Source organism: Pezoporus flaviventris, unplaced genomic scaffold (genome assembly GCF_033815535.1).
Source record: "Pezoporus flaviventris isolate CSIRO_AGI_PZ_B2104156 unplaced genomic scaffold, CSIRO_AGI_Pfla_v1 ptg000007l, whole genome shotgun sequence".
NCBI lineage: Eukaryota > Metazoa > Chordata > Aves > Psittaciformes > Psittacidae > Pezoporus > Pezoporus flaviventris.
The window spans coordinates 73813961-73837913 of record NW_026892555.1 but is presented as its reverse complement, the minus strand read 5'-3'; the positions used below and the strand labels follow the sequence as shown (position 1 = coordinate 73837913).

Sequence of the window (23953 nt, the reverse complement as noted above, 5' to 3'; positions counted from 1 at the left end):
GTGTGTCATCAGCATTTGAAGTAGCAGAAGAAGAAAATTCCAACATAATTCAAGCAAATATTCACATGCAGTACATACTCTGTGTTCAGCAGCACCTTAAGTGATCCCTCATAGCCGCTGCACTCTGCCATGTTACTAACAATCTCTTCTAAGTCCGCATCTCCATTGCTTTCTGACATGTGTATGTGATGTGATGGCAGGAGCAGGGTTTGGTTTTGATGCAATACTTGCTGCACCCAAGTCAGTCTCTTGGTGCTACTACTTCTGCTGCTGTATTTCAGAGTTATGTTTTATGTCCAGCTCCTTGATGATTTTCTTCAGTTGTTCAGGGGTAAAATGCAGCTTCTTCTGATGGTCTAGGCATACGTACTGCCAACTTACATATAATTCAGTGTTCCCCTTTGGGTCCTCTTCCATCCCTGGATCAGTAGCCTGCTGTAATCTGCTTTAGTCACCACTTCAAGCTAAAACCTTCTGCGGGATTCAAAATTAGATCAATCCATCAAAGAAACAAGGTTTAACACCTTGGCATGCTTTGGTCAGTCTTCTCAGATGACGACAATTCCTAGAAGTAATACACTTTTACAATCTGCTGAAATATTTAGAGTAAATGGCAAATGCAGGTTTATAGCCAAAGCTGTGAAGCTCTTGCACACTTGTGATTCTCTTGTTGAAAAACCCACACCACCAGAAGCCTTTCACTGGACAGCTTAGTGTTGTATAAGGGAAACGTAGGAAACAGCAGAAGATCTTTCACATACATATGCTAGCTTATCTTCAATTTTGGATCAGCTACACAGACACTTTGTTAGCGTTCTCAGAATCACATGCCATGCACCTCCTCTGATTTACTCTAGCCTTCCTGCTGCCTTCACCATCTGTGTGGGTCACCTCATTCAGATTTGCTGAGCATGGGGGTGTTAATAAAGGCCACAGGCTTAGCTAGTGTGTGTTTAGGATATTCACTACAGTTTCATATTTTGCTTAATTCTACATTGTAATTTTACTAGAGATTGGATCCTTGTGTGTTACCAGTTTAACTGATTTCCATGTGGCACACTATCAGATGGTTCACAGGAGTGGAGGTAGATTTGATTTTCTTTACCCTTCTCACTTTTATTCTGACCCTTATCTTCTTCAACTACCGAACCTACTACTGCTTTTTGTTTATAGCCAGTAAAAGGCATTTTGTTAATTTAAATTACCTTTCTAGCATGCAGCACAGTTTATTTCAGCCTTTGACTTCTACAATATACGTTCCTTCCCTACTAGTTTTTTTTCTCTTACTACTTGTTTGGCTCTCTGTTTTAATACGCATTTTCTGTCACATAGGTATGCTTGGAGCCATGGCCTGAAAGTTCCCTCACATTTGTGCAAAATGTTCCAGATAGTTTTATACCTTAGTCTTCAAGAAATTGCAGCCCTCCACCATTCTGAAGACCTCTGCCAGCTGACTTCTTTCTTTCCATAATGAAGCCAAATTCAAAAAATGCGTTAAATTTTCAAGTAAATGTTACTGGAGCCTCAAGCTTGCTGTTCGTAAAAAACCCAAAACTCTCTTTCTCTAGCTCACTTTTCTTTCGCCACCTATAAGAGTGGTATATATAACAAATATATATATATTTGTAGATAGATAGATATAGATATAGATATATATATACACAAAGTATATAACAAATGAAGAACTTCAACTGCTGGAAACTGGTCCTTCTTGCCTTGAAGGCTGCTAAAGTTATCGCAGTTATTCAAGCAGCCTTAACTGTTGACAGAAGTTTTTGTTTGTTTTATATAGCTACTGTATTTCATTTAGAAACTACTAAAAATATAATCATCTTAGGGACCATCTGCTTGAAATGACAGTGCATACTGGGGCTAAAATTTTAAACTTCTTTTCCTGCTTTGTTCATTTTCTCTCCTAAAATTGGTTACATGACAAATTCAGTATTCAGTGCTAAGGGTTTCTTTTCTGAATTAATTTTCTACTTATGTCCAATGTGTACACAACCATACTTGTCCAGTGATGCATACTTGTCCAACAAGTATTCGTGCATCATTTATTTGCTAACTTTTCTGTTGGGAGATCAGGGGAAAGGTAGGCAGAGCCTTGTTTTCATACATAAATACCATGTGGACACTGCAGGTTCATCAGACCAATTAACTATGCCTGTAATAAGTGCACCTTTTCCTTGTGTCCCCTCATTGCCAGTTCTGGCCTGGATCCCAGAACAAAAGGAAGAAGAATCTGAGCTGCTTGTCGAGGTCCATGGTGTACTACTGCACATAACAGGCTTTTTGGTCAGTTGTTTTCTGTTCAAGTAATACGCATATTATGAAGGAGGAAATTTCCTTTGGTGAGAATTTGATGATAGAAGTGCCCACATTTTGAAGTATAGTTGTTTGGTGTAAAACAACAGATTTCTAATGTTCCTCCTTGTGGTCTTGTCAGACAACCTGTTTTCTTCTGGTATTTTGTATCCTCTCCAAAATACCAACACCTGTGCTTCGGCATCTAGGATTGAAAATGAGAATAAATTCACTAAGTTTACTAAGGTTTAGGGGTTTCCATTGCTTATTTTTAATTTTTAAAAGTCTGTAAGATGTCTTTGGTTGGCTGAGAGCCATATATATAGGAGGCAGATCCAATATGTTTGAAGAACCTGTTAGCAATCCTAACATGGCTAACAGTAAGAAAGCAAATATAAGAGGAAGTACAACATGTTAAATTGCATGTCAAGTTATGGTTTGTTTATGGATCTGTACTACCCATTCTTAAACAGAAGTAAGTGTTTAACCAAAGAACTACTTCCTTTTCACCTGGTAACAGTCACAGTAAGTTGGTAGCACAGAAAATGTGGTGCTTGCCATCTCTGGCTGCCGAATTTTGTAGTCTTCATTGTTCCTTTTACAATGTTGTCTGACTGCAAAACATCAGTTCTCTCTGAACATATGCTACGTCTTTTGTAGAAACTTCTTAACAGTCTAAATAATGTGAAGATACATTGGAATAGTCCATATGTGATTTATTACTATATTTTTATGGTTTCTTTGCATTAAACACTCAATGTGAAATTTAATATTCATGAGTTAACATCTGTTTTGTCAGAGGAGAAATAGGTAATGAAAGTCTGAGTGTATTTTATTTTATTATTTTTTTTTGCATCTCATATTCTGGATGTTCATAAAGATACAACTCTCAATCTGACAAACATCCCATATGAGAAGAGAACAGACAGTAATTCTGGTCTGTAGTAATTCATTATTATTGCAAAATGTTTCCGTGAAGGGTCTTGGAGGACTGTTGTTCACTACTTAAAGTGTGAGATGCCTGAGTCTACTTGAAATAGACTGCAGAGCTCCGGTGAATTCCCCCAGTGGCTCACAGTTGGCCTCAGTGCAGCAGAACCCCTATAATTTGGGAAGGAAACCAATGGTCAGGAATATCTTTTAAAAATATTATAGATGGACTGTGCAAGAGTTCTAAGTTTTTTGGCAATGAACTTTTTGGTGATCATAGCAACTGCAACAGAGAACCTACAAGCTTTTTTACAAGTCACTTCTTTCCCCTCTTTCCCTCTATTAACCTTGTAGGTGTAGCATTAGAGAGAAGACATTAAAAATATTTATATGGCACAAAAAATTAGCTCTTAGGGAAAAGTCATGTGAGAATTAAGTGTCTCTTGCAGAGTATCTGTGTGCATCTCTGGATCTTGGAACACAAAAGTCCAAAGCCAGTATCATGAATTGTTTTACCTTTAAACAGAGGGCAGAAATTCACCTGAAGTAACAGACTGATTTTAAGTTTCGTTCTGGAAGCTGTAGAATACCTTCAGGGACTTGTTCAACACTCTTGGATTCAGTTGTTTCATTTGATGTTAATGTGTTTCGTGTTTTGTAGGATGAAAGAAAAGTTCAAAGTTTTCATATTTGCCTACCTGCTTTAGATTGAATAGTAAGAACAAAGATTTAAAAGTAATCTGAATAAGTAATACATAAGTGTATAATTGTAAAATTGCCCAATCACAGAAAGGCTGAGGTTGGAAGACACCTCTGGATGCTGCTTGTTCCAACCCACTGCTCAAGCAGGGCCTGAACTGTAGAACAGATTTAGACTGACCATGTACCATATCTGGAAAAAAGACACCAAAAGCCAGAATAAGTCATTGCTTTCTATATAAAGTAGCAATTTAAATCGAAGATTGCAATAAGTAAAAAGGACTTTTTGACAAACTGGTATTTCATAACAAACCATTTGTGCTTCTGATCCTAGCCTCCATATTTTAGTTTTAATAGAGAAATAATAATGGTATAAGCATGTATTTTCTCTCTTTTCTTGTATTAAGATTTAATAGAGCCATTTTTATTCAGGAACCTTTAGCAGTTAGAGATGTAATTCCGTTAAGTTATTTAATTATATAACTTTTTTGCATAGAAATACAGTTTAAAATGAAAAACACCTTCATATTTGATTTAATGTTTGCTTTGAAAATAATGGGAAAAAAAAACCCAAGATTTTACTTAGACATGTGTGTCATCTTTCTTAACTATTACCACATTTATCAACTAACAGCAGAATTTTTGATGAGTCTTTCTTGCTTGTTTTCTCACAGAGAGTTTGGATGGCGAGATCCAGAGCTTCCAGAAGTTATACAGATGTTACAGCATCAATTTCCCTCAGTACAGTCCAATGCTGCAGCCTACTTACAACACCTCTGTTTTGGAGACAATAAAATAAAAGCAGAGGTAAGATTTATAAAGCCTTTTTTTCAGCAGTGATGCTGTCTGCCATTTATCATAGCCAATTATTTTTATGTACCTCAGAAAGAGTTACAAAAGAAATCATGTATATATGCTGGACCTATGCCTTCACTTAAGTCATTGTTAACATTAGAAAAAGTAAAAAATGCATAAAATTTTGTCAGACGTTTTTTGTTTAGTTTTCAGTATTTTGATTGCATACCATTTAAACACTGTGTCAGTAATTGTTTAGTAAACAGTTTGTGGTATAGTCTTGATCTCACCGAAGCACACAGGCATTTCCTTAGGATTTTCAGAGAGGGATTTTTGGACACTAAATACAGGAGGTAAAAATTAAGCAAAAGGATTCTGAATCAAAGCTCACTTTAGTGTGTAATTGTGTGAATAGAGTGTCATTTCACTGGGTTTGCAGATTCAACTGTTATCTTGAAATTCAGTGCAGATTGTATCTCAAATGTAATTCAAGCAGCAGTATAGACTTTGTTCTGTACCTGTAGCTGGTTGGTACTTTTTGCTTGCTTGTTCCCTGTGGTTAAGGGGACCAGTTCAGCTTTTGGCACAAGTTGAAACAGAAGGCAGGCCGCTCTGAGGGATATGACAAACACACAGTAGTCAATTAAAATTGAATGAGTGAAGCTGTTACCAGCCCCAGCTGCCTCCCCTGGCCCTTTCAGAGAGACTGCTAATCAGGGACATGTAGTGTGCACATAAATCTCTGCCTGTTCTGGCATCTTTTAGCCTGGCAAGTAAAGGTAAACTGAGATCAAGATCTGCTATTGCTTCTTTGTCAGAACTGTGCAGTGATACTGGCTTACCAGTGCTTCATTATCCTCACCTTTGGCACGTAAGCACTCTGTGGGTCTGTCTCGCTGTAGCAGCTTTCCCTTGTAGGCTTCTTCATGCTGAGGAAAGTCCCAAGTGAGTAGGTATGTGGTCTTCTGGCACTGGTAGAACTGCACTGGCTGTGTACATCACCTCAAACATCTTAGAAATAATAACGAAAAAACAAATATATACATGAATGTTAAAATGAAGAATGCTTGTGCACTGGAAAAAAGAGCTCTGTTACAGGCACTGCTGAAAATTGTAATTGCACACTCTCCCCATACTCTTTTCTCATCCTTACTCACAAATTAGGTTTTCAGTTAAAAAATTGATTAACCTCTGAGAAAGGCAGTTAAATGATTAGAGCAATTTATTCATTGTACAATCTGTGCTGCCTCCTGTTAGCCATAGATTGAGAGCCCTTAGGTAGCTATCACATCTGAGGGAAGAAGGTGGTTTGACTGTTGTTGCTAACCATTTAGTGAAAAAGGCAGGCTGTTGATCTAACCCATCCCACTAGGACATCAGCCTTTGCAAGCTTCAGGCTTACAACCAGGAGAGCACTTAAACAGTTCCTGTGTTTGTCTGTTGGAATCAGGAGCTACCCAGAGGGCTCAGTAGTGTGCTTAGGGTCTGCTTGAGCTCTCTACTGAACGAGAATTTCTTGAGGAACCTTTTGTGTGAGGAGTTAAAAATCCTGTTAAGGGCATATCACAGCAGATATCCCAGATTCTTACTAGCCTTATGCCCAGCCAGAGGTACTTGAGTAGTGTTGTTAAACCTAGTTGGTTTGTGAGAGTTTATGAACTCTCATAAGAGTTCAGTAGAATCTGTATAAAATTTCTCCTCTTGTACGTGATAGGACAGAGGTCTTTATATTCCTTTTGAGTAGAACCATGTCACCTAAAATTTAGTCAGAAATAGAAAATAGCAGCTATGACTGTATGCATTTCTGGGATTCCTAACACCTTTTATGGTTTTACCATTACATTTTTCTCTTCTAAAATATTTTAATTTCTGCGGCCGAAGTTTGGAATATTGCCCCTTGCTTCCCAAGAAAAGAAAGTGGAAATACTCTGCAGAAGACAACTATGAAGAAGAAATTCAGTTAAAAACATTTAAAGTATGGCTAGGGAAACGAGATCTTTCTTCCTTCATGGTCATGTTTTTTATGGTAGGTGCTATTTCTAAAATACATGTTGATGACAGGCATACGTCTGCATTTGATTTTATCATCCTAAATGTGTCTTTATTGCTACATAAATGCAAATGCCCTGCTCAGTCTTTTAAGTAACAATGAGGTCTGCAAAAGCTCTCCTCTAACTTGAAGGGCTGTTTGCTGTCAGTAGTGCTTCTGATTCTCTACCTTTGCTCCCTGCTTGTGGTGCTTTAGGTATTGTATCAGACATTAGAATGGAGTTGAAGAAATTGGATTATTTTTGATAATGTTTGATAGTTGGATTTTTAATCTCCTGTTGAGCACTGACCCGTCTTGAAGATCTGAAGATCTCACATATGTGAAAGGGGGCATAGGGAGCCAGAAGGCTAAAGGTTATAAAAAGCACCTGGCAGCCCATTACAGTTAGGCATAATAATACTGAAATTCAGAATACTTCAGCAGTTCATTATATAAATTATTCTTTCATTCGTGACAGCAAAGAATGTAACTGAAAGTCAAAAGGAAAGGAGGAAAGAAGTTTTGATCAGATATTTGAAGGCAAATGAAAAGTTGATCAGTCAGAACAGCACAAGAAGCCCCTTTCAGATGGCATTTTCTTGTTAGGAGAGGGCTCTTACACCGACAATGGTGAGACTGTGAGCAGAGCCAGAGTAGCCGGTCCTGGATGCCAAGAAGGAACAGACAGAGGATATAGGAAACGAGAAGCATTTCTAAATACTTAGCAGAGAACATTTCTATAAAAGAACATGTTCTTGTAAACACAGGATTCATTCTTCCATAGCAGTTTTTTCTTCCTGCAGCGACATCTTACTCCTTTGTATGAGGTCACCATAAAAAATGATTTGAGTTGTGCAGTTTCACACGCCAGCACCATTTTGCTCTCATGAAAAATGGCAGCCTGCCATCAGCTGCAAAGGTGTAGCAGGTCACTCAGGGGTTTTGACACCAATGACTCCTTTCTGCAAGCTAGGAAATTAATTTTTGCCGTTGAAACCACGACACTTGAGGTTCTGCTCTCAGGAAAATTGTGCCAAGGTGCCAAATAAAAGCACAGCAACTGCTGTACTGCCCTGCCTGAAGCCTTCCCTTGCATCCCTAATAAACATTGCTGGATCAGACAGTTTCCCCTTTATCATGGAGAGCATTCAGAAAAAAAGTATCAGTCCAGACGTTATTGCATGGAGTTCTTAAAACAGTAATTACACACTGAATGCATTTATCTTCCCAGCTTACTCAAAACCATCATTCGCATTCATTTGGTCATTAAATTTAAGGTGTTTCTACATCTTCTGTGAGTTCTTCAGAGTGTGATGAGAAGCTTTTCAACACACTACTTGCATCCTTTCACATGTAAGGCAGAGGGCATAGACCATATTAACCATTATCTTTGTTATAATTCACAAATTGCAATGTTGTAGTATTTTTTATGTCATCCATTGTGCTGCTAGATCCATGATGGTCAAGAATACAAATGTGCCTCTTTCTAGTATGGCTTTCTCACAAGGAATACTTACACTTAGTATAGGGTAATAAACAGTCCATGATGTTGCATTTAGACCTGATGGCTAGCACTGAAATTCTTCAGTCCATAACATTTGAGGGATCCAGAAGTGGGATTGGGGGTGCTCTCATCATCCTTGATGGGTGTCTTGATTTTGGTTTTGAAGTGCTCTGTGAAATTCCCCTTTGCTCCCTTAAGGGATTTCCTAGAAAATGGAGTATCTTTCTTTTTCAGTGTGTTTCAAGAAGAATCATAGGTTTGCATTCACCTACCTATACCCTTCCACTTGTTTGTTTGTTTTTCCTCTAAAATGTCTTCAGTTAAAGCCCAGAATTTGGCTTGTCCACTGATGATACTGTCAGTTTTCCATTAAAGACATGCAAGATAATATAGACATGGTATTTAATTTAAATTAAATAAGTACTTTGTAGGTGATACTGAAAAGTAATACAAAAATTGCAGAGACTCTAAAACATTTGTTAGGAGTGCATTTTAGTGCAGACAATAATGGCATACATTTGGAGAAAGTACACTTCCCTGTTCAGTTACAAACATTTTTACTAGTGCTTTGAAAACCATGATTTGGTATTGGTAAAATCTCACAGTTTGAGAAATACTTTCCTAAATGACTTCACAAGGAATTCACTTTTTTCATGATAATTGTTTATGTGATGGGGAGTGCTTGCTGCACCCACTTCACAGAATGAGCACTGAGATGTTCACGCTTTTGCTTACCTATGTTTAGATTGCTGCATGCAGGATGGTTTGGGTCTGTCTCACCTTCACCTTGGACAGTTGTATTCCCTGTGGAAGTAAATGTCAAACTCTCCCTTTCTAACACACTTTCTATGTAGGTTTTACTGATAGAAATTACTCTAATGAAATAAGTTAGCACATAGTGACATAACCAGGAACAGTCTTTATATAAGTATCTTTATTATTATTATTTTATAAAGCCTCATATCTTTCAAGACCTCTAGTCTGCTTCTAATAACTCAGTCAACAAATTCTGTGTTCTGCAATACAGCTTGGGTTTTTACTGTCAGTTACAGTGTAGAGTCCTGCATCTGGGCAGGAACAACCCCAGGTTCCAGTATAGGTTGGGGAACGACCTGTTAGAGAGCAGTGTAGGGGAGAGGGACCTGGGGGTCCTAGTGGACGACAGGATGACCATGAGCCAAGGCTGTGCCCTTGGGGCCAAGAAGGCCAATGGCATCCTGAGGTGTATTAGAAGGGGGGTGGTTAGTAGGTCAAGAGAGGTCCTCCTTCCCCTCTACTCTGCCCTGGTGAGACCGCATCTAGAATATTGTGTCCAGTTCTGGGCCCCTCAGTTCAAGAAGGACAGGGACCTGCTGGAGAGAGTCCAGTGCAGGGCAACAAAGATGATTAAGGGAGTGGAGCATCTCCCTTATGAGGAAAGACTGAGGGAGCTGGGTCTCTGTAGTTTGGAGAAGAGGAGACTGAGGGGTGACCTTATAAGTGTCTGTAAGTATATAAAGGGGGAGTGTCACGAGGATGGAGCCAGGCTCTACTCAGTGGCAAACAATGATAGGACAAGGGGTAATGGGTACAAACTGGAACACAAGAGGTTCCACTTAAACTTGAGAAGAAACTTCTTCTCAGTGAGGGTGACGGAACACTGGAACAGGCTGCCCAGGGAGGTTGTGGAGTCTCCTTCCCTGGAGACATTCAAAACCCGCCTGGACGCATTCCTGTGTAACATTATCTAGGTGTTCCTGCTCCGGCAGGGGGATTGGACTAGGTGATCTTTCAAGGTCCCTTCCAATCTCTAGCATACTGTGATACTGTGTGATACTGTGATATACAAAATGCTGTTTGGTTGAGGTTTTTTTAAATGTTTTACTCAAAGTATTTTTGGAAATAACCCTTTAATTTGTCTTTTGTAAATTGTCTTTGTTAGTATTACTGGAATAGTTTTTCCAGCAAGATGATACACTCCTTGCATCTTCTCATTAAAGGGTATGATTTTGCACTGAAAGCAAGTTAGGTGTAACTTTCAGGCACAAACATCAGCAGCACAGAGCCTTACTCTTCACAGGAAGACAAAATATACAAATAGCTTTATGATTAATTCTTATCCCATTGCGTTCAAGATTTTTTTTTTCTTACTAATAAATTGTCTTTGCTAATAAATTCCAGAAACATGGTTAACTATGAAATGATAGGCCTTTTCATTGGGGGAAGAAAACAAAAGGGGGCATAAAAGCCCACCTTCTATCAGGGAATTAAATTTTAAACTGATAGTCTTGCTTTCAAAAGCATTTCTGAATGTATTTCTTCCTTCGGCTTCACCATCTAATTTGCACTGTCATTTTATGAGACTTATCTCTTCCAACAATAGAATGCACGTCTTTGTTTTGTGCACAGTCTTTACATTTGTTAAGACTGAGTATTAATGAATGCCACTGAGTGGTATGCTGTTTTCCCACAGTTTGTGCTTTCTGTAGCACAGAAGGAGTTACATTTTCCACTCTGGGATCCCTCTGGAGTCATTTAACCATAGTCATTCTTGATTTCATTGTTAGGATACTGTGCCTAAATTATTATAATGATTTACTTTGCACCTGGTAAGCATTTCATGATTGATTTAGATTAGGAAAATATTAAAGTTGCTCAATAAATATATTAATGACAAGCCCCACAGGAGTAGCATTCAGTTAAAAGAGGAAGTTCAAGAATTAGGACGTTAACTGAAGGCTGCACAGCAATTAGTGGCATATTACAAGGTTCAGTTTTTGTCTTTAACTCTTTTCTGCTAAGGATCTTGATGAATGCTTTGGGTTTATTGCATACGCATTTCAAAATCATTCCTTTTGAATGTAATGTCTGTCCTGTAAAGTGACATGGTTTTAAAAATAAATAGACAAGAATATATTGTTTCATAAATGTAGTGGAACATCTAGTGTGTTTGGGGTTTTTCTGTGTTAATGATAGCTAAGCAAAAATAAGACATTCTGCTTGCTGCTGTCGTGTTGTTTTCAGTCATTTTGTAACATAGAATCATAGAATAGTTAAGAGTTGGAAAGGACCTCAAGATCATCTAGTTCCAAGCCCACTGCCAAGGGACACCTCAAACTAGACCATGTCATACAAGCCTCCATCCAAATTCTTTCTCATCTCACAAAGAGACTGAATCGAATCACAAGGTGACTAAAACATTATTATTTTATAAAATGGTGGGCTTGGTATTGAAACTATGCCTTAGAATTTTTACCCCCCACACTGCTTCACACTTCTTTCATGTTCCTGGCTCCATGCTTCCCCCCTCAGTTAATCACACTCCAGGGAATAGCCAAATGGACAACCTTTTGCCCACTTTTCCCGTATGTTCATTTTTAAGGTACATTTTCCTATGATAATAAATATAATAAATACTCAACAGTGATTATTTAGAGCCAAAGCAACATAAATTTTTATTTTCTTTTAATCGTTAACTGCCCATGCTTCATATGGATAAATGCAGCTTCTCTGCTGTTTTCTGGACTATCCTGTTTATGGAGTCCACTGCAGTGTCTGCAGACATCTTTAGGATACGGAGTTTGACCTCTATTTTCCTGCCATTTAGGGGCCTGGCACTGGTCTTCTTGTGGGCTTAAGGGTGTGAGTGAGGTCTTGAACAAAACATGTCTCTAGGCCTCCTCATTACCTGGGTTTAGGACTCGTTTCTATAATGTGTGCCTTGGAGGAGATGAGAATACTGCCTAAAGGTTTCTATCTTTTTCAGCTCTGGGCATCCAGAGTTTCCCTCTGAATGAGTAACCGCATAGAAGAGAATTTTAGGTAATAAATTCAATTAGCCAGAAAATTCAGATGTGAACATCTGGTGATAATGCTTTTTACACAGTTAGGAGGAGGGAAAAAAGTATCACTATTAGGTGTGCAAGATGAATTCCTTCATGCCACTTTCTATGGTGTGCAGCAAATGCAGGAAGAGCATTGCACTGCATTGTGAATCCCCGTCCTCCGGGCTGACAAAAAAATGTCCCGTTTTACTGAAATATTTGTAGAAGCTGTATCTTTTGTATTTGAAAATATTAGGCGATAGGGAACTAAAGATAATACACGCTGAAAGACAGTGTCATTTGACATAGGTAATACGATGTTCCCACATTTTGAACGGGCAATAAATATATTTGCAACTTTTTCAAGCAGTGTAATGTTCTACTATATGTGCTATGGATTTCTTTCTATTCATAACTCTTCTGCCAGTTGCTTCTCTGATTTATTAGGCTGATGTGTGAATGCGGAGGATTACTCTCCTATTGTAGAGTGTAGTTTTTTATTACTGTTCTCATCATCCAGCAAGCCACAGTAAGACTTTGTTCACTATATATAGAAATAAAATAACTTAGATCGATATCAATATCTGTGATTTGATGCTTTCTCAACATATCCGTGCTAAAAAGGTTGGCAGCAAATTGATTTCAATAAGGTGAATTGTAGCCCTCATAAAAAGGCCATGCCAAATGAAACTCCTAAGGTAAAGACAATCAGGTGTGCTCCAGACTGTGTTTAAAAATGCAGGGTTGGCTATTACTAAGCTACCAAGAATGGCTGCAGCAGAAGGCACAGGTTTGTAGAGGCATAAGGGCATCTAAGGCTTTAAACTTCAGCTGCCTACCTGTCTGTTCAGCCGCTGCACAAAACTGTTGGAAGTTGCTTGAAGCAGAGAATCCTTAATGTAATAGCAGAGTAAATTCATGGCAATGCTGCTGAAGTCAGTCCTGTTCTTCTAAGGTTTACACTAGTGTAACTTAGAGTGTGACTCATACCACATAAGGCAAAAAAAAATAAAAATACTATACATATACACACACTTATGACAGATACTTTTTAATATATATATATAATTTTCCTTATTGAACTGTGGGTATTACAAAGTACATTAGATATGAGGCGGGTTTAACTGTGCTGACTTTCACTCCATTTATAATATGCAAATGGAGAGACAAAGGGAAGATTATGCAGTGCAGATTCACACTGGAACTCTTAAATTACAGGTCATAGTCGTAACTGTGCCACAGTCTCCCTTTGTGAGCTTAGGCAAATAACTTTATATGCCCAAGTTTCTGTTAGCAAAACTTCCTACCAAAGAGGAATGTTGTGAGAATGTATTCATTAGCTTTAGATGAAGTAATTTGCCCCAGAAATACTTCAGCTTTAAGACAGAAAATTCTCATGTGACTGAGAGATTCTGTGGTGGCCAATATATCAGTTATAAGGAGAGAATACCTATTGTTTAAATCGCAGTAGAGAATGTCAGGGGAGCAGAGGTCATCTGGGGCAGTATGATGCTTGATCTAATAAATTGTTAATGTATTTTTAATCTGAGAAGTAGCACATTGTTCTGTGATGCAAGCTGTGATAACTATAGCAAGTATCAAAAGAGGATCTTCTTGAATTTACAGTTAAAGCTAAAATGTCAGTTGGAGTTGTTCTGTTGCTTGCACTTTTATAACTGAGAAAAAAGGAATTTTCTGTGGTCTTACTGATGACCACCTCATTCCAAAGTGCTGTTTGTGTTCACATTGATTAAATCCCACTAATACTGCGCTTAACTGAGTATAGATAGCTGCAGCTTCAGAAATTTTCATCTGGTACTAAGCTGATGTCCTCTGTTAGTACTAGAATGTTTGAAGTACTGACCTACTGCATTTGTCTAAAAATCTTACTTTTCCTTTACATAAAAAAAAAAATTGTTGAATTTTCTGTATTTTGTTTAACTTCACTAGGAATCTGGTTATAGGAATACCAGGATGTTTTTAGGTGAAGTATATGTGTTGGGTTTTTGTCCTCAATAATAAGCGTAATCTTTCATTCTCAAATAGCTTAATTCTTTTTAAATATTAGAAAGTAAATGATCCATACCCTTGACATTAATCATCATTTTTCATTTAACTTTAGACAGTACTAGTTCAGTGCCTGAGCAATGCTAATGTCTTTTTCATCCTAAATAAATATTACTGTTGCATTATCTATAAAGTGCACACTGCTGAAACATCTTAAGTATTGTGTCTTTTTTGAGTGTTTTGAAAAGCAAAGACCCCAAATTAAAATCAAGCAATTGCATACCTTCAAAGGGCTTTGGCTTCTGTGTATTTTTCCCAATTTGTGTGTGTTTGTCAGTGTTATTTTATGCCCCCAGTGATTCAGAAGCTGAAAAGGTTGCTTAATGCAGGTCAGTGCCGATCTGTTTATTTTATGAGATACTGTTTTAACAGTGGGATTGAAAATCACTTTTCTGATACCTTCACTGTCAGACAAACACTTTAGGTCAGCTCTACACCTGCCATTAGGAGTGTTATTTGGATGATCCCATGCACGCTTGAGGTTTAGATTCAGGGTAGGATGCTTGTGATAGTCTACAAATTGAATGTGTTTTAAGAGCATTAGGGTAAACTGCTTCACTATTACAGATAGCTTGCACCTAGCTGGAGATGTTTTTAGTAAAAATAAAATTGTGCTAAAACCTTGATTTATAATAGACATAGCCTTCCTACCAAGCATGAAAAACAAAATGTATCATGGTGCAGAATACATTAAGACTTACTGGCTGAGAAAGCAGCACGTTTATTCATACCTTTTCAGGGCAATTTTAGAACATGATTTTGAGTCTCCTTCTGTACAGAATATGTTTTCGAGTCTCTGTTAACCCCACGCATTGATCCCAGGATCTCAAGAGGTCACTTAAGAGACACAGGGGAAAAACAAATATATACTCAATAACATAAGACTACAGAAAAGCTTTTGAATATCAACCTCATGCTGTGCATCCTTGTGTTGCACAGTCATTCTTCGAAACACCTTCCTGATTTCTACGGACGCAGAAAAAAGATGCCCTTCCTTCTGTATGCCCTGCAGTCTAGCACCCAGGGAACAATTACTATTTAACTTAGAGCAGAACACTGTATATGTACCAGTGGTTGAATTTATTTTTATTTTGCCTCCTCACAGCTTTATGTTGCCTTTGCGTCTGATCAAACAAGACAAAACCATTCTTAAACACGGGACCTAGCATCCAAACCCCGATTTAGATTCCTTAAACAAATTAGGCTTCAGAGCTAATGCAGCAATTTGCATAACATTACACTATATTTTAAGCTAAAATTGCTCAGCACTTCTTTAAACTTGCCACAAATTACTTTGCTAATGAGACTAAATTACCCTATGATGTTACAGGTAAATTTGTCTGCAATAAATCTCATGTGCATTTGCAGTGTACGGATTTTGTATTGTCTACCTGCTGTTCCATAGGCACATCAGAAGAAATAGTGGAGAGGAATTAAAAGTTTGAACCAGTACATTTATCATGAGACATATCGCACTAAATACTATTACCATATTCTGTTTTGATAGAGATTTGTTTTCTTCCCTTCAAATCTATTTTATGTTTTATGAATCAGCCCTCTGAAACTAGCTAGCAATGGGGCTGCCTGTCTTTAAGACCCTCCTCTGAAAAATCACGGGGTTTTTCCTCTTAGATGAAAGTTATTTAGTAATGTAATCAAGGCAGAGATAAGTAACAGAGAGCTCTTATGGAGAGGAATTGCAGTAAAGAAAATCTAGAAATATAATAATTTCATGGATACTGTGTATCAGTGTGGTCAAGTTGCTGTGTGGGCAGTGTCCTCTTGTGCTTTGCTGTAGTCCCTGGTCTGCCTCAAACCATAAGCCTGAGAGGAGCAGGGTGACCGTAGTCAAGAGTGTCTCAGAAACACTACACTGCCTGCCACTGTCTAAAAATGCTCTTGACATTTGGTTCTGTTAATTTGTAGTTTCTCCTTTCCGCACCCATGGAACAGAACTGTTGAGAATCCATTCGTGCGTGAAATAATAGGCACTTACTCTGCTAGTTAGAAACCCAGCATCTAAGAACATTAAAACCAATTATTACTAAAAATTTCCAGAAGCAGACTTAAATTGGATTGTCCTTTTAACTCGGGCGTTATTGGATATATACCATCACCTGTGCTAACAGTCGGTTATTTTTTAGCTCCGTTCCATATGTTACACAGTGGCATTAAAATTAATTCCGTGTGTTTAAACATTTGTATTTTGGTATATTGAAACTTGCTTAATAATGGAAATGTCACAGAATAAGTGGTGGATGATACAGTGTGTTATGTCAATTAAGCTGGTAATTAATATCTATAATGTCAAAAAAGCTTGATTATTGTTAGATTTCCTTCACCTTCTTTGGATGAAGAGTTACTCAAAAGTGATTATTAAGAAAATTGTGTAAAGTAAACATTTAACCATGAATTAATCTTCAAATTAAGGCTGTGGAGCTGTTAATAGTGGAACACTTAATATCTTATTGAGGAGATTGTGTTATTTTAAAAACACATTTTATCACTCTGTCAGCCTCTAACAGTTTTTGCCACCTATTCTTAATCTTCTTCTGTTTCCATTATATTTTACTTTTTAAGGCAGGGTAGTCAGAATTAAATGCAGAAGAGGATGTTCCAGTTATACCTACTGGCAAAATTTGAACAATATCTCAGATACCCACTTGCTGAGTATAAATAGAAGAGGAAGGGTGTTTTGGTTTCTTTCACGGCAGTATTTTTAGGCTGTGTTGGAATAGTTCATTATCTAACAGTCTTTGGCTAAACTGTTTAAAACTTGAAGCATCACTTTTCTTCCTTTTTGTATCTATCTCTGATTTTTACAGCCTTCCAGGAGATGAAATAGACAATTTCCAGTATGCAGTGATTGAAAGAAAGGGTTTTGGTTCTCCACTACTGGGAAGAATAGAATATTTTTTATTTCAAAACTGATTTCGGAACCACAGCAATAGTCAAAACAGCTATTATCTTTGCTCTGACTTTGCTTCTGCTGTTGCAAAGCCATAAGCAATGGCCAGATTCCAGGACCAATTTTCTCATACCTTGATAGGAAGAAAGATCACTCACCTGTTTTGTTCACATTTGAGAAGTTGTCTGTCTTTCTACCTGTGAGAAAGTAACACTTTTGACTGGTGGAGCATGAATTCTGCTTGCTGGGACAGTCCTTGTTATCCTCACTTTTCAGGCAAAACTTCCCCATCCCCAGGGAAGGAAGCCAGCTGGGTTTTCAAAACTGATTGTTAGACTTTATCCAGAGCCTGGAGGAAGTGTGGCTTCTGTGCTGAATCACTGACAGGCAGCATGTTTTGTCAATTAAGGTCAGGGACTCTAATGCTATTACTGCTTACATCTGACACAGTTTTAAGCTGTGTTATAATTTGTGCAAGCTTCAGCATGCATTTGTCATGGCAAGTGGAAGGTAAACTAAGAAGGCTACAGTATTTCCTACAATACTTACCCTTTTTTTTGTTTGTTTCTGGAGAGGTCTCATGTTCATAAGTCATCCTGCTGTCAGTTCTGTTTAGACCACAGAAAGTGTCCTTTGACCAGAGTAGTCTCAAAAATAGTAAAGCTTATATTCAACTAATGTAATACAAAGCAAGGAGAATATACCAAGAGCTGTAAATCTAGACACCTTTCCTGAAGGGAGCTAAGTATTCCTCAAGAGAAGTCTTTGAATTGTTTTTTTTACAGGGCTCTGTATCTCATACTCTGATTCCAACATATCCTATGTATAAGAGTAGCATTCGAATTCTACATGAACCATCTCCTCCCATCCGTGGGATTAGTGTTAGCAGTCTTTAGAATGATTGGGACCAAGCTCTTAACTGCTGCTTGGAAATGGAGCAGGATGTGTTACAGCATTGCATCAGAAGGTGAACACTTCTCCATTAGACCAGCTAAACAAGCTAGCTGGTGTTTTCTCTTGTTTTGTATCGTTCTGTAAACAGAGCAGTTCCTTCAGCAGCCCATCAGGGAGCTCACAGACCCAACCTTTGGTGCTGTCTCTTGTTCTGTAGGGTTTGCATATATAAGTGTGGTATATTACTTCTCCTGTCTCATCTTTGTTTGTACACTTTACAGCTATTGACCAGATGTCCTCACGAAACAGGTGTCCTTACGTTTCAGGTGTCTACATACCCTTCACATCCCACATTTGTTGTTTTTTTTCACATATCTGTCCAATCTCTTCTATTGAATTAGAAAAGCACACTGGCAAGTAATTCATAGGCTAAAATCATACAGTAATCAAGTATATCTGCATTGTTTCAGACATACCATCAATGTATTATTGACTTGTTTTGCCAACGCATATGCTTCAGACTGGTCACGTGTAACTCCTGGTAGATTAAATATCTAACAGTCCACTGTCATGGAAAATTTGTTGTGGTAAACACAATTGAATCAAAGGTCAGCCTTGAAACGTATAAATTCTGTTTCTCAAAGGCTCTTTGCATGAGACATCCAGGCTGTCCTTATTAGGAACATAATTAACATTTTCACTGCCTCTAGCACTGCTCTGAACCCCTTTGCAAGTCCAAATTCATCTCATATCTGCGTAGTGTGAATACAAAAATGTTATCAGATGCAGTGCAAAAACAACCTTCATACAATGCCAAAGGAAAAGACTGGTATCAAGCTGACATGAGTGCGCCCTTACTGGTCCGTGGACCAGACAGCCTGGCACCTTTTCCTGTCCTGTCTGTGTCATGACATCATGAGACTTGACCAGAACAAGTGCTTCTGACCAGCAAGTAGACAGTAACATTAGTAGTGGAGGGCCAACTTTAAAAGGAAAATTTACAAATTTCCTGGAAAAAGAAAACACATGATCCATCAGATGAAAGCAGCGTTGTGCATTCTTCCATAGAAATGGTTTTGTGACAAAATTCATGTAATCTTCATTCTTTCAGTTTTTACTTTGATAGGTGTAAGTTTACACTACACAGAGTAGATTCCTTATTTATTAGGAGAGCTCAACAGAGTTCAGGCTCATGTGTGCAAGGATTCCTGGTCCTGATGGGATATGTCATACGCTCCATAATGACATGTGTGAAAGAGCACAGCCTGTTTCATTTATTTAACACCTATCCAACAGCATCTTCCAAAGATGTATGCAAAATACTTCTAGTGAGGGGAAAAAAAAAAAAAGGAAAGAACATTCAGAAATTAACACTGTCCATGGGTTAAAAGAGTCACGACAAACATCACAACACTGATTCACCCAGCATTTCTAATGCTTTCTAGTCTGCTCCTCTTTTCCATGTTTGGTTTAGGAGGAGACAGCTTAAAAAAGGGGCACTATATTCAAAACAGGGAAGATGAACTTTATGATATGACTGGGTGAACTCAGTTGTGCTGCAGAGTTGAAGGTCATCCTTTTTACTGGAGGAGTGGCTACTCTGGTATTGGTCTATGTGAGGTCACAGTTGGCCTCCTGTATCTCCTGTTTATTTGCTGTTTGTTTATCTCCTGTATCTATGCTGTTTATTTGATTGTAGTGGGCAAGCAGTCTCCATCATATTCTGTTTTCTTTTTTTGTTACGTAGCACCCACAAGGTGTCAGTAAATATTACTTTTTTAATTTTTTTTTAAATTCAATTTTTTAAAAATGTTCTGTTCATATAAACTCAGGAGAGAGACCAAAATATCTATGGAAAGTCCTTTGGGGAGAGGGATTTGATGCCCCATTGGAGCATATTGCTGCATATCCACCCATCCCAAAGACATTTGGCCAGTAGCACTGCTGAACTCACTGAAGCTGTGACAACTTAGCTTGTCTGAGATCTGCCCCAAGAGACTCACGAGGTCAGAATTGTCCTCTAGACTGCAGCTCTTAACTACATAAAGGACTTGAACAAATAATTTCATGTCAGTAGAATCTGGTAAAATCCATCAGTTTCACCATTTGTCAGGCATAGTTAAACCTGCTGGAGAATGTAGTATTAAACAGCTAGATATATGATGGAAACACAAGGGTGGGGTCAAACTTCTGGTGAATAATATGCTATTGGAAAAGTAAAAACAAAACCAGACAGTAGTCCAGATAAAGAAAGCATCAGAAACAGCTCCAGTTCTGATAAATCTGCTTCATCTCTGCCTGCATGACACAGCTACTTTGCCAAGTCTCTGAGCTTGGAAATTCAAAGGAAGCTTGGAAAATAAATCTTGTCTTACCCTGGTAAGAATAGGTTCGTTCCTCAGTAGAATTAAAGAAATTTTGTCAAGTTAGGTAAAGCATTATGTAACAGCCGTTTCATTTCTGTTATATTACCCATCTTTTTTTCAGACAGAAGTGCATTTTCGATGAATATTTAATGCTTTTTCTTTTAAGAAAGTATCTTTGAATCCCTTCAGTCTGCTGCTGACTTCATGTTCCCAGGAGAGGAGCTGCTACACGAGCTGCATGCTAGTGTGCTGTCAGATAGCGTGACTGAAAGGGAAGGTGCAGCTCAGAATGACAGCTGAATGGGGCAGAACCACACATCTTCCCTTAGAAATGAGCAGAAGATAAGAAGACTTGTCACCTGAGTGCGTCCACTGAGATGGTAGTTGCCTGTGTCCAAGAGGGAGAGTGGGAAAAACAGCAGATGCATGTTGTGCCTCAGAAAAGAGGCAAAACCTCTTCAGATGAGCCTTCAGATGGCACCTTCAGATGAACTGTAGAACGCAACAATTTTTGCTACAAGTTAATACTGTTTCTCATTCTTAATATTTTTTTAGCAGTGAAGCAATTAAAATATTCATTCAGCATATTGTGCTTTAAAAATATAATTCATGAAGATCAGCCGGCATGTTTTCAGTCGTTGCTGATATTACTCATCACACCAGAACAACTTGTGTATTTTTTAGCTATGTTCTTTCTTCTATCAGATCTCATCTTTTTTCAGAGGTTGAAGTGTGAAGCTCAGTGATTGATTCACCTTTTGTAGAACTGATGCGTGAAATTTTGTTTCTAGTCTGATTCAGTAAATGTCGTCTGTTTTGTCATGTGGGTGGTTCTTCATGTGCTATGCTTGCTCTTGAAAATCTGGTTAATAGGGAAAGCAGATGCATTTTAATCTGAAGATTAAATGGTGATAGATTGTAAAAACAAGCAAACAAACAGGCATTACACACACCTACCTCTTTCCCTGATAAACTTAATAAATTTTCCTGGCCTGGAAAGGAGCAAATTATTTCATTGCAAGTCATCCTGATCACTTCCGTAAAGTTTTGACCAGTGAGATGTAGTGCAACACCTTTTGACCACTTTCTCTGGTTTCTAAGCTGAAAGTTGTTACAGTTTCTCTGAGCAGCGGAAGCATAGATTCTCAAAAAGATTAATGAACTTTTCTGCCTGAAGCTGATACATTTTACAAATGTTCATTCACATTTCTGGGCGCTCCATGTGGCTGGCCACTGTAGTCTTCTACACCTGCATATTGCTCAGGAAGTTCTACATAATATTCTGAGAGCAGTGCCTATAGAAGGGAGAATATCTTAGTTTATCTTTAAACACTATGCCGTTGACATTTAGCCCAAAGCTGTGTTGTAACTGTATAGACATTAAAACATTTTAATTTAATACTGTTACATCTCAGTATATACACTTTTTAACTACAGAATGGCTCTATTACTGGGTTTTGCTGTTACTATGAAAACATGATATGCCAGACAAACCTCTAGAAGGAGAGAACTTCTGTTTTATCAGTGAGTAATTTTGATCCCTCAATTTTGGAACCTCAAAGGCTGAATCATTTTTAAGTTTTTACTTGCAGTGAATCATAAAATCATTTAGGTTGGAAAAAACTTTTAAGATCATCAAGTGCAACCATTAACCCATCAGTGCCAAGTCCACCACTAAACCATATTCCTAAGCACCACACCTACACGTCTTTTAAATACTTCCAGGGATGGTGACTCCACCGCTTCCTTGGGCAGCCTGTTCCAGTGTTCTTGGTGAAGACATCTTTTCTCATATCCAGTCTAAACCTCCTCTGGCATAACATGAGGCCATTTTTTGCCATCCTGTCACTTGGTACCTTAGCAAAGAGACCAGCCCACCTGACTACATCCTCCTTTGAGGTAGTTGTAGAGAGCGATAAGGTCCCCCGAGCCTTCTCTCCAGACTAAACAGCCCCAGGTGCCTCACCTGTTCTTCATAAAACTCGTGCTCCAGATCCTTCACCAGCTTTGTTGCTCTTCTCTGGACCCACTCCAGCACCTCAATGTCTCTCTTGCAGTGACGGGCACAGAACTGATCACAGGATTCAAGGTACAGCCTCAGCAGTCCTGAGTGCAGGGGGATGATCACTGCCCTGGCCCTGCTGGCTGTGCTATTTCTGATACAGGCCAGGATGCTGTTGGCCTTCTTGGCTGCCTGGGCACAAGTTGGCTCATGTTCAGTGTCCGTCAGTCAGCACCCCCAGGTCCTTTTCTGCCGAGCGGCTTACCAGCCACTCTTTCCCAAGCCTGTAGTATAGCATGGAGTTGTTGTGACGCAACACAACTGCTTTACAAATCATAAACTTTCATTCTGAAATTAAATGTTTCACCTTTCCCTGCAGTTTTGAGTCTCTGTTTTACTGTCCTAGGCATAATATTACTAGAGGTGGTAAAATGATCAGCTGAAGTGTCTGGCTTGCTTTGCACCTTAGCCAGCAATACACATGGAAAAACTTTCTGGCAGAGATGTCTATGTAAATTACTTGAAGCTAAAACATTGTACTCTTTATATTATTAAAAATCAGTCTAATTTCTTGAAATGAGATTCAAGACTAGTTACTGTTTGAGGAGCAGGTAGTGCCAAAGAACAATAAAGATGGGTTTCTTGCAAACAGATTTTATAATAAATTGTTCTTAGTATTCCTGATCTTCTTGATCATTTGCCTCAAACACTTTTGTGCTTTTTCTACAGTGATATTTTGTGTGAGATACCGCATTAGAAATTTATTTCGTAGGCTGCATTTAGGAATGAATGAGGCTTCTGTTCCTGCCTCACTTAAGGGTCTCCCTCAATCATGATAGAACAAGCTTCCTGTGATGTATCCGTCATCATTGTCTTTATGTTTCTGCAGGCTTCCTCCTTTTCCTTTCATCTTTATTTTTCCAAATTTTGTTGATACAAGATTCTTACAGAGACTACAGTAGTTGCTCACATGCCCGGGAATTAAATGTAAAAGGAAGGACTCCTGAAAACTTAATTACGTTAAGTGCTTTTCTTTGTTTGCTGTAGTCTTGCGGTTTTTCCTGTAGCCTGTGATGTGTTACACTCTGAAGCAAACCTTGCTGAACAGTGAGAAACCTTAATGGGGCAACACTCCTGACTAAGTTTTGGCTGCTTTTACAGAGGTTCAGGTTTGTCATTGTACAGTTATGTTGCCTCTGAAAAAATAATAGGAGGAATCAAAGCACTGTAACATAGCAGCTTTGCAGGGCTACCAGCATACCTTTGATGACCCATAGCCTCATAAACCACAGCTTAATTGCATTGGGTAGCATATATAATACCTCTGTTTGTTCCTTAATTTTTTGATTGTCACTTTGGCCTGTTTCAGATAAGAAGACAAGGCGGAATACAATTACTGGTGGACCTATTGGACCATCGGATGACAGAAGTCCACCGTAGTGCCTGTGGAGCTTTGAGAAACTTGGTATATGGGAAGGCAAACGATGACAACAAAATTGCTCTGAAAAACTGTGGTGGTATCCCAGCATTAGTACGGTTACTCCGCAAGACTACAGATTTGGAAATCAGAGAACTGGTCACAGGTTTGAATCTTTCAATATATTTTGGTCAAGCTCTATATAGCCCCTGCAGGGACAGTTCTGTGCTGCATG

At 38.5% G+C, this 23953-nt stretch overlaps 1 protein-coding gene across 4 annotated transcripts in view; it reads left to right on the top strand.

The window, feature by feature from the left end:
- Positions 1-23953, top strand: part of CTNND2 (catenin delta 2) — a 645610-nt gene that overhangs the window by 476571 nt on the left and 145086 nt on the right. For all 4 annotated transcript variants that reach the window (XM_061449215.1, XM_061449216.1, XM_061449218.1 and 1 more), the window contains 2 exons: positions 4608-4740; positions 23671-23884. In XM_061449215.1, coding sequence (XP_061305199.1) covers positions 4608-4740; positions 23671-23884 — 347 coding nt within the window. The remainder of the gene's footprint in view (positions 1-4607; positions 4741-23670; positions 23885-23953) is intronic.